Below are 11,590 nucleotides of genomic sequence, written 5' to 3' on the forward strand. Positions count from 1 at the left end.
AATAGTTTTTGATTGTACCACACAGACTTTTGAGAACATGTATCAAGACACATTTTAATCTGAATGCGAGCTGATACAGCGTTCTGAAAAAGCAGTAATCTACGGTATTTTTTCTCTATAGTGCAAATATTTAGGGGGAAAACAACTGTTGACCTTCCCCATAATTACGCAATTGTAGCATTACTCAAGTAGCTGAAACACAATATTATGATGTGAAGGACAGAATTCATCTCAACAGCCCTGAACTACTCAAACAGAGATAGTGGGGAAAAGCCTGTGAGAAGTAAATATTTGTGGATGCAACAAACAAGTACGGAAAAGCTTCCTCCTCTGGTCTCCAGAGGCTGCTAAACTGTGCTGCATCCGTGCCCCTTGAATCAGTTACTTCAGTCTCCTTTGTCTCGAAGCATTTGAAGTGAACTCTTAGAAGGACTAAAACTAATGGACTGACTGCAATATTACTAATTAAATTCTTTTTTTTGTCTTTTTTTTTCCTTGCTCTCTGCTTGGCTCTGGTCTTCACCCACAGGCGTCCGCTGCTGGCTCACAAAGGTTACTAAAATTTTAGCAGCTGAAACAGAACTACTTAAACTTCACTTACTGTTGCTTATTCCTCCAACATACCGCGCTGCTGCTTTGCTCTTACCTCAGAACACAAATAAGAGATTTTTCTGGTTTAAATACCCGCAATGAAACTTAGGCTAGAAGTATGCGCCATTCTCTTGCTGCCTGTGTACTTGTTAATATCTGTGTACAGTATGCTTGTTTTTATTCCGTGGTATTTTCTTACCAACGCGAAGAAGAAAAAGGCTATGGCAAAACGTTTAAAAGCTAAACCCGTCTCGGACAAACCTGGAAGCCCCTACCGTTCTGTCACGCACCTCGACTCCCTGGCAAACATCAACATTCCTGGCGCAGACACGTTGGACAAGCTCTTCGACCACGCTCTAGCAAAGTTTGGGAAGAAGGACTGTCTCGGCACCAGAGAAATACTGAGCGAAGAAAATGAAATGCAACCAAACGGAAAAGTGTTCAAAAAGGTAAAACTTCACCTTTTGTACTTAATTCACTGCTTTGCATCTTGCCATCTCCGTAGAAGTCTTCCTTAAGCATCTTCTTACGAGATAAACCATCCATTTTATACAGGATGCCTGCACTATTCATTCCACTTCAAGAAAAATGAAAGCAACTGGGTTTTTCTTTTAAGGAACGGCAGCATGTGTGCTTATGGCGTTATGCACCAACTCACGTGAGCCTGTAGAGCTGTACCAACAGCTTCTTCCCATCACGATTTCTTCTTTCTTCCTTTCTTTATTACTCACCAGTTAATTTTAGGAACTTACAAATGGTTATCCTATGAAGAAGTAAATGAGAAAGTGAATCGCTTGGGGAGTGGACTGACCGCCCTGGGACTAGCCCCGAAGAGTACTGTTGTCATATTCTGTGAGACCCGAGCAGAGTGGATGATCGTAGCTCTAACCTGCTTCAAGTACAACTTTCCTCGTGAGTGCTTAACTCGTTTGCCTCTAACGTAGTTTAGAACCATTTCTCAGCACTGGTTTGGCTGTTAAATATTTCAAACCCACCAATCCTATCACTGATGATATAAAAATTTCATAAGCTTTGCCTGTGGTCTGATTCTTAGAAGTCTCCACTCTATTCTATACATCATGAAGATCCCTAAAGTTAACTTGCTCATATTTATGAGACTGTTTTTACTGGTTTTATTAATGTTCCAGATGTTAGAATGACAGAACAGTATAGTTACTGTGTGGGGCTTTTTATATATACTCTGAAGGTGTCGGTAGTTGTGTTTCCCCCCAAAACGTGGAATGGTTTTTATAGTATTTTCTCTCTGTAACCTGACTTATTCATCCAAAACACGAAATGGTTAAAAGACGAGATAAGACCAGTAGAGTACGCAAAAGCACATGCCAGGCTGAGAGGTTTCGGTGACGTTTTAAACTGCTCAAGTTCATTACAGTTATGTATATGGGTTTTGTCTGGTTTGGGGCAGTTTTTTTTTTAATTTGAAAGCTGTCAAAATTCTCTACTTTGACTGAATGCACATAGAGGAAGTGGCAAAGGCTACTGTGCGCTCACAGGCCCAGGCTGCATACAACACACCGTGACCTACAGCTTCTTTTTGTTGCTGCCTTAGGTTTTTTGCTTGCACTAGGCTGCTGCTGCTTCTTCTTCCAGTATTCATAGTAGCTGACTGCACGAGGAGAGGTCACGCAGGAGTAGGAACAGAGATTCTTAAAGGGCAATAACGAAAAAGCGGACGTTGCTATTGAAGTAGGAGAGGACGGTTAATTTGGTCTGGATCCTTGGGCTCTGAGGCAGAAAGAATTAGCTATATAACATGACTCTCTTTTTGTCCCTTCCCCAAACCCTATTTCACAGGAATATTAAATTTCTTTAATGGTCTTCAGAGGTTGAAGTTTAAGAGAGCAGATAATACTAAAGGAAGGTGGGGTTTTTTTCCAAGAGATGACGGGAAGAGGTGAACTCCTTGGTGCCTGTGAGGCACTTAATGGCACCACTGGAGCCACTCAGAGTTAAAAATAATCCAGCAGCATGAAAAGCAGCCTGATTCCCTCATCTGATTCTCTGCCTTGCCCCCATCAATAAATTTCATGGGAGCAAGGAAAGTAGCTGACGCTGCTGGAAGAAGTGCAGGGCTTTAGGCGTGGACTTAGGCTTTTAGGCACTGAGCAGTCACGGAGTAAGAACCAGTTCAGGATGTCTGTTTTGATGCTTTCTCTTCTATAGAATAGAACAGACTATTTCAGTAGAAGGGGATGGGCACTGAGCATCTAAGTCCAACTGCCTGACCACTTCAGGACTGACCAAAGTTAAAGCAGGTTATTGAGAGCATTGTCCAAATGCCTCTTAAACACTGCTGGGCCTGGGAGATCGACCACCCCTCTAGGAAATCTGTTCCAATGCTTGACCACCCTTTTGGTAAAGAAATGCTTCCTGTACAGCTGTTCTCCTCATTCCTGAGGTCTCTAGTGGCGTAAAATCCTAAAGTAGAAAAAGAAATTAAAAAGCTGGTTCGTATCCAAATTAGAGAATTCCCCACTGAGCTACTTTTATGCTCCCACTCACCCCGCGCTCCTCCCGCGATGCTTTCCAGTGAGCTGAAGTACAGAGCTTTTGCCTTTAGTATTGCTTTAACGTTTCTTTCCTGTTCTCCCTCTCCATCCTGCGCCAGTTGTCACGTTGTATGCCACCCTGGGGGAAGAGGCAGTAACCTATGGTCTCAATGAGTGCGGAGCAGCGTATCTGGTCACTAGCATAGAGCTTCTTGAGACCAAGCTTAAGGTAATTTGGTACCAGCTTCACCTGCTTACAAGCAACCTCCTCATCTTCCTACAGCCTGATTGGTGCTAAAAAGTGCGTTTCTCTCTTACAGACTGCGTTGCCACAAGTCTCCTGCCTTAAACACATCATTTATGTGGACAAGAAGACCGTCAATAAATCAGAATACCCTGAAAATGTGGAGATCCATAGTATGCAGACAGTAGAAGAGTTAGGAGCCAAACCAGAAAACGGTAAGTGAACCTCTTCACCGCGAGCTAGCCGAGCAATGTTAACTGTGAGATCAGACCTATTTTAAAAGAGATACATAGCAGGAAAAACAAAACAAAACAAAACAACAACCAAAAACTCACCCATGCAGGTCTCTGACAAAGGCAGTGGCAGATTGCCAGTTCATCCTTTGGCTTTCCTTTACATAAATGGAAAATTTGTTTGATCTCTGTTTCTTGTCCTGCACCTGTGTTCGACTGTCAGGTGTTTCAGGGTGAAACTTTATTCTGGTTGTGGTTTAGAAGTTAAAAATAATTTGAAGACTCCACTTTTCTTTTAGGAAGTGAAATGGAATACAGTGCAGTGTTCAGTTTTCTGCTACTTTCATCTTTATTCATCTTTATTTTCATTATTTTCCCTAAGAAAAGAGGAGGAAGCACTTGAGGGGTTTGGGGTTTTTTTGCTTATTGGCTTGGAATTTATTTTTTTAAGAAAACAATCTGTAGCTACAGAAATAACCATTACATCCCTTGCTACACTGGGCAGCCAGCAGTGACTGTAAACATCTGCTTTAGGGAAGGAAAAACCAACTGTGATCATCTCTTTTCCTTAAATTAGCAGTCTGTGCTGCTCTGAATGCTGCAGAAGCCGATAATTTTCAACCTAAGAATAAATGCCAAGGGGTTAAAACAAAAGAATCAAAACTCAAGTGTTGTAAGCTCACTGCTTTTCCACAAACCAGCAGCTTGCCTGAGGAGGGTTCATTTAAAGAAAAAAAAGTAGTCGTAGGTCTACGACCTTGGCTTTGGAAGAGCGACTGACAGAAAAGCTGACCTGCGGCTTTTTGGGGTGTTGAGTTGAGTTTGGTTTTTGTTTTCCTCAACCTGTTGTTCCTCTCCAATACCGTATTTCTCCCCTGCACTGCCCTTGAGGGGTTTACTTGGTTTTCAGAAGGCTTTTCCTAGGAAATTTTTTTCACATCAATGAATTAGAGAGAGAATTTCTGAAGTAGGTAAGAATCAGTAACATTTACTCTTTTTTTTTCTCGTAGCAAGCATTCTGCCGAGCAGACCCGCTCCTACAGACTTGGCTTTAGTAATGTACACCAGTGGCTCTACTGGGAGACCAAAAGGAGTCATGATGGTGCATAAAAACTTAATAGCTGGAATGACGGGACAGTGCGAGAGAATACCTGGACTGGGGTAAGGAACGCTTTGTTGTCGTCTGTATGGAGGGAGAAAAGAACCTCCAAAACCACACCAGTTCTTAGAAAGTCTGGTGCTGGCAGCAGGTGTTACCAAATTTCTTCATTTTGCTGTGAGCCCACTAAACCGCAGGCTCCCTCACATTAATATTTTGAAGAAATCATTCATGAACGTGGACGTGTTTGTCACAGCAGTCACGGCTGAAGAGCTGAACGAAGCGATGTTGCTAAACTCCTTCCAGGCCTGACTTGATGCTGAAACCTTTGTTAAGTGACAGCCCTAAGTTCCTCGTTGACAAATTATTTACTGAAAAAGGCCTCTGCACTGACCAGCTCGCTCTCCACCGTTGTATTTTAGAAGGAGATGCTATGGCGACTGTTGAGGCTTTGTAAATCCTTGGTGATTATTTTAAACTATAGTTTAAGTTTGGTACCTGGGACAAAGTCTTTCACAAGGAGAGAAAATAGTGGGGCAGTAAGGAATTTTTGCATTTCCTAGAAAACAAGGCAAATCCTGTCATTCATACTGATGGCAGTAAGGTAGGATTTTTCCTCATTTGATTTTTTAATAAGTGGTTTGAAATCACACCTTTCCTGCACACAGAACAAGCCTCGCTCGTCTCCAAGTCTTTCAAAAACAACTAAGCACACAATAAAACTGTTAAACGGTGTCTCCACTCCACTTTGTACATCATTATTACTTAGCTCATCTTCCTGTCCTAGACCCAAGGACACGTACATCGGTTATTTGCCTCTGGCCCACGTGTTGGAACTGACGGCAGAAGTTTCTTGCATCACTTACGGCTGCAGGATCGGCTACTCCTCCCCGCTCACGCTGTCGGATCAGGTGAGGGGCAGCGAGAGGGGAAGCAAACGCAAGCTTTTAACCTCAGTTCATTATCCAGCTATTGTAAACCTTCTGTTTAGCCCTTTGCCTTTTTCCATTTAACAATTAAGATAAATAAGAGCAAATTAAGCTGGAAAAGGTGGTTTCTGTACGTTTTGCTGCTATAGAGATCGCATCAGACAAAAACTCCTGGAGGAAGATGGAGAAGAAAGCAAGTAGTAGAGGGAGGAATTAACAGAAAGATATACAAAGCAGACTTAACCAGGCTGAGCTTGTAAAATATCTAGTATTTGGGTTGACATTTTTAATCATTACTTTTTCCATCACAGTGGGGAAAAAAACTACAGAGGAAACGTTTTGAGGAGAGACAAGGGAAGAGATTTAAACAAATCCTATGCCAATGTGTCTCCCTCTTTTTTATAGCCCTTTCCTAAAGAGCTGCTTGGGTTTTGGCTTCATAAATTGCCTTTTTTCTTTTTTCCTTATTACAGTCAAGTAAAATTAAGAAAGGAAGCAAAGGAGACTGTACTGTGCTTAAGCCTACACTGATGGCAGCTGTGCCTGTAAGTATGCAGAAGCAGATATGTTCAGAAAAAAAAAATATTCAAAAAAAAAAGGCCTTCTCTCTTGTTCATACTAGAAAAAAAATCTATTTACTAACGTTTTTTCCTCTTCATGTGCAAGTAAAAGCCACCAATAGGAAAAAAGCAGAATATATACATTCTGGTGGTCAGTGCTTGAACTGATGCCACAGATGAGCACAAGGATGCAAGTGCGCTAAAGCCAAGAGCCTTTCTGGTTCAAACCTCTGACTGGGTTTTAGATGAAAAATACACAAATGTTTGTATCTTTCTAATGCAAAGAAACCCTTCCTCGGTTGTCCTGGAATCACGCATCATCCTTTTATGATCGTGTCACATCTGTGGCTCGTAAGACTGGTAGGACCAGCTTTTGCCACGTGGTGGTGCTGGGGGAGTACGAGGATTTAATCTCATTTAAGACGAGCGAGCCAATAGTTGGGATTTAGTTTTTCTACGGGATCTTTTGGGAATAGCCAAGAGTTTTTAAATCGATTACTCCCATTTTAAAGAAAAAACAAAACCAAACCCAAAAAAACAAATCAAAGCTTTGGAAAGGCATTTGCAGAAACGTGAGGGGTACGATGAATTACTGCAGCATGACCGCAGTGATGCTGGTGTGAGGAGAGAAAAGCAAGAGGAGGAAAGGGAAGAGTAAGTCACTATTTTCATTACTTCATTCCACCCATTTTAAATAGCTCCAAACTGTGTTGGTCTATAGATTGACTGACTGATCACACATTAAAAACACTACGGTCAAGCATCGCCTAAAGACATTTTTACTCTTAGTGTATTATCTGTTTTAAAGGAAAACTAGTAGGGGTTTTGAATTTTATTTTTAACATGGAATTTAATTTACACAGGCTAGTCTAGTCTATATGGTAATTTATTTTTTTTAAACACTTTGTAGGAAATAATGGACAGAATTTATAAAAATGTCATGAGTAAAGTTCAAGAGATGAACTATATTCAGAGAACTCTGTTCAAGATAGGTTACGACTACAAGTTGGAACAAATCAAGAGGGGATATGATGCACCTCTGTGTAACGTGTAAGTATAATTCAGGGTCCAAGTGTACTTTTCTTCTTCGTGGTTTTTTACATTATTAAAAGATTAATCATCTAAGCTATCTGGCATCAAGCAATTCTCATCCAGAGCGGAAGCGTCACCTAATGACTAACTGAAATAATCCAAATTCTCACTGGAAAAGGGTAAGATATTTAATAGGGGAAATGACTAATGTTCAGACCAAATGACTAGCTAGTTTTCATTGGACTGATTTTTATTTAAGTAATAGAATCAGAATGTTTTAGTAGAGCTACAGGAATTCTGCCATCTTTAAGTGTTCAGAGGTAATATTTGTGGTTATCCCTGCTGCCCACTAAAATAGCTGAATGAGTAAGTTGAGGTGTTCCAAGTGTGCAGGTTTGTGTCTCTTTTTTGTAAGAGTGAACCAAACGAAGGACTTCCAATGCTTCTTTTTCTTCTTTCAAGACTGTTGTTTAAAAAAGTCAAGGCACTGCTGGGAGGGAACGTCCGCATGATGCTTTCTGGAGGCGCCCCGCTCTCACCTCAGACCCAAAGATTCATGAACATTTGTTTCTGCTGTCCTGTTGGCCAAGGCTATGGACTAACGGAAACATGTGGAGCTGGAACAATTACAGAAGGTAGTTAAAACGCTTGTGGAAATTTAAGATGCACAAGAGGGTTTGGTGGCATTTTTTGTCAAGTCAAGATAGCTGTAGTTCTTCACTGCAATAAAGTAACTTGAGAAAAATCTACCATCTTATTTACCGTTTTGGTTTCTATTTCAAATGACAAAAATCTTACGTATTCTTCCTTGTTCTCTCCCCAAGTTGCTGATTACAGCACTGGCAGAGTTGGAGCCCCTCTTATTTGTTGTGAAATAAAATTGAGAGACTGGCAAGAAGGTGAGAGTGTTAAATATTCTGATTTCAGACTAACTACTTTAACCTCAGTTCAGCTCATTTCTTTGCCTACCTGCTTAGCAAGGTGTGGCCTATGAAGTAGTTGTTCTTTATCTTTTATAATAGTCATCAATCTGTGTGTGTTAACTTTTAGCTCAAGCTTCAAAATGTTTCCTTGGCAGCAGAATATAGAAGTTCAAAATAATTGTATGGGGATTTTTCTTGTTTTCAGGGGGCTATACTAACAAAGACAAGCCTAATCCTAGAGGAGAAATTATAATTGGTGGACCTAATGTCTCCATGGGATATTTTAAAAATGAAGAGAAGACATCAGAAGAGTTCTCCATTGATGAGAACGGTCAGAGATGGTTCTGCACAGGAGATATCGGGGAATTTCATCCAGATGGGTGTCTGCAGATCATAGGTTGGCCTCAATTTTTGATATCTTAATATATTACAGGATCTTGACTAAACAGAATTCTAAGCACATTATTAATACTGTTGGCTTTGCCAGGGCTAAGGTTTTCTGCTTGCAGAATCACAGGGTAAAACACATTCCCAAAAGTCACCACAGGTGCAGGGAAATTTTGTAAGTGGTAATGTCACAGGAAACGGCATCACTACCTAAATTTAGCACATGGACTTCAAAGAATAAACGCGAGATTAATATTTGGTGTTAATTACAAAACCTTAAATTACAGAGCCTCCATCACTTTCATGCAACTTGTGTGACAAGAAATATAAACTTTTTTACAGAAGTCTTTATAAAAGTTGGCAGAATGCATATGTGCTACCAGCTACTTAAATTTTATAAGATGCTTTAATTCACATTTATTCAGAATCTTGCGTTGCGTCGTGCAAAATACATCTGGAGTGGCTTTGTGAACGAGTCTGTGGAAATGCAAAAGCTTAAAATGAAACAAGCTTCTTATTTTGCCTTCCTCCCCCCAACTCTTAGATCGTAAGAAAGACTTGGTCAAGCTACAAGCAGGAGAATACGTGTCTCTGGGCAAAGTAGAGGCAGCACTGAAGAACTGTCCTTTGATTGACAACATCTGTGCTTATGCCAAAAGGTAAGAGTGGTGTTAATTTAGGAACTTCATTTAGGGTAGATATGAAATACAGGCTCTGACCCACTTCTCTGATGATAGCTTTCCATGATTTTCACTAAACAACACCCCCCTGGAGTGCAAATTATAAACAGCATCTCTGAACTAACAGCACAGGTGCCCAGAGTCCCTAAAACCTCAAGAAATTACCTTTAGTTTTCCGGTTGGCATTTCTCCCGTCCCAATACATCCAAGTTCTGGCTTTCTGTCAGAACACCAGAGAAAGTTAAATCCTTTGTGCCTGATCCAGAGCTCTCCAGGGAGTTTTTGAACTGGTCCCAGGCTCTCCTCTCCCTCCCCTCAACTTAAAACCAGGCGAAGGGAAACCAAAGAGAACTCGTTCAACACCAGAGGTAGCTGGGAAGCCCGAGAGTCGTGCGTTTGTGAAACGAGCAGAGCATGACGCTGATCAAACCTCGCATCGTAAAACAACTTGCAAATACCTTTGATAAGTCATCCCTTGCGAAGACTTAATGTACAAGAAGATTCTGTGCAGGGGAGTAACCACAGTTCAAAAAGCACTGTGGGTCTGTGAACCTAACACCAAGTAAGGATTTTATGCCCCAGAATGAAAGTCTCAACTGTTTGGATCTTTTTTCTTTCCCTTTTGTTTTTTTTTTGCCATCCCGTGGCAGCGACCAGTCTTATGTGATCAGTTTCGTGGTTCCTAATCAGAAGAAGCTGACGGCGTTGGCGGAGCAGAAGGGCATCAGTGGAACCTGGGTAGATATTTGTAACAATCCCACGATGGAAGCTGAAATACTGCGAGAGATCAAAGAAGTGGCAAACAAAAGTAAGTCAAGTGGCCTGTCGAGTTAGCCAATCTCATGGTACTTATCCAGCCAAAACTTTGTTATCCTCACTCACTACTCTTCCTTCTTCCCATTGCCTCTGTTTCTGTCAAAACTTAGCATATGATCAGGAGAAAAGGCCAAAGCAAATCGTTGCCTGTTGTCCTAGGAATTGATGTGTGTTTTGGTCAGATTAACCCTACTTCATCTTTTTCCATTTAAAAAAAAAAACCTGGGGAGACTTTTTCAACTTGATTCTAGAGAGGTTGCTTGTCTAGTACAGGTAAAATAAGGTCCAAAAGAGCTTTCAGTTTGGAAGGAAAAGTTACATGACCTTTGCTGCTAAGAAAACGAGCTACGCAAGAGATTTCAAAGCTTTGCCCCCCACCACACAATTTTGTCCCCTACAGCTTGGAGCAGCCACAGTCCTTATCGTTGTAATTGCTCTTCCTTGCCACTGAACAATCAAAAGCCGAATCAATGAAGTAGGACGCTGCGTTGTACAAGCTACAGGATGCTCTCCTTTGGTTACGTGGCCCAACGAAATACTGATTCATGCTACCTAATAAAGAAATAAATCTTAGCGATGCTTTTGTTTCTTCTTGTCCCTGCAGTGAAATTAGAAAGGTTTGAAATACCCATCAAAGTCCGGTTAAGCCCTGAGCCGTGGACCCCAGAGACTGGGTTAGTAACAGATGCTTTCAAGCTGAAAAGGAAAGAACTGAAAAACCATTACATCAACGACATCGAAAGAATGTACGGAGGCAAATAATCGAGTTACGCTGACCGGAGAGCTGTGCAGATGGTTCCTTCTCATGCCTCAACTTTGGATGTCTGCGTATACTGTAGATATCACACATTCAGAAAATACACCAGTTGGATGAATGTTTCCATAGTCTCTATCGAGTACAGAGAGTACCTTAAGACTCCAAACTCTTATTAGCAGATTAGACACTGATGGTCTTTGTAGAGTTTCATGTGATCATCTCCAGGTTTGAGACAGACATCACTGCACGAAGCTGTATGACCAGGTAAATTCATTGTTACTGTTTCTCTAGCACGTTCAGACTGCTGGCAGCCTCTCTTTAATCCATTCTGAAGTCTGGCCTGTACTTTGAAGAGAAAAATTAACGTAACTGTGATGATTCTTCTGTCGTAGTCAGATACTTTGCGAGAGAGGACAAACGAGTATTTAAAGTCTACCCTTCTCCATGTAAAAACAAAACCAAGATGACATCATTGGTCAAGAACGTGCTAGAGATCACTAATAACACACTGCTTGGGAACAGATGGATTCTTCTGCACATGAGTTAATAACTTGATTATTTACAGTGCCTAAAATCAAATATAGAAGTACACTTACTGAAATAAAGGTGAACTGAAAAGCTTTCTAAACACGTTATTTGAAATTTCATTCAAGAGCATTGATTTAACTGTTTCAGCTTCCATCTCACCAAATACGTTTTTACTTGCCACTGTATTTTAATCAGAGCAGAGCTTTCCACTAGGACCCACAGCCTGAAAGGAAACAAAGACTCGCGCTGCTACAGGAGGCGCAGGCGAGAGATGGGCAGCTGAAGGCTGAACGCAAAACTT

General features: G+C 41.1%; 1 protein-coding gene across 1 annotated transcript; it reads left to right on the forward strand.

Annotated features, from left to right (window-relative positions):
• Window positions 1–689: 689 nt before the first annotated feature.
• ACSL4 (acyl-CoA synthetase long-chain family member 4) lies at window positions 690–10,766 on the forward strand. Its single transcript, XM_009874261.1, has 14 exons — window positions 690–1,040; window positions 1,326–1,503; window positions 3,221–3,330; window positions 3,422–3,560; window positions 4,589–4,739; window positions 5,465–5,588; window positions 6,080–6,151; window positions 7,077–7,216; window positions 7,661–7,833; window positions 8,023–8,097; window positions 8,327–8,518; window positions 9,053–9,167; window positions 9,839–9,996; window positions 10,609–10,766. Exons 1-14 carry the CDS (start codon window positions 690–692, stop codon window positions 10,764–10,766), a joined length of 2,136 nt encoding a protein of 711 aa, XP_009872563.1.
• Window positions 10,767–11,590: the final 824 nt, after the last annotated feature.

This window comes from Apaloderma vittatum, unplaced genomic scaffold (genome assembly GCF_000703405.1).
Source record: "Apaloderma vittatum isolate BGI_N311 unplaced genomic scaffold, ASM70340v1 scaffold7288, whole genome shotgun sequence".
Classification (NCBI taxonomy): Eukaryota; Metazoa; Chordata; class Aves; order Trogoniformes; family Trogonidae; genus Apaloderma; species Apaloderma vittatum.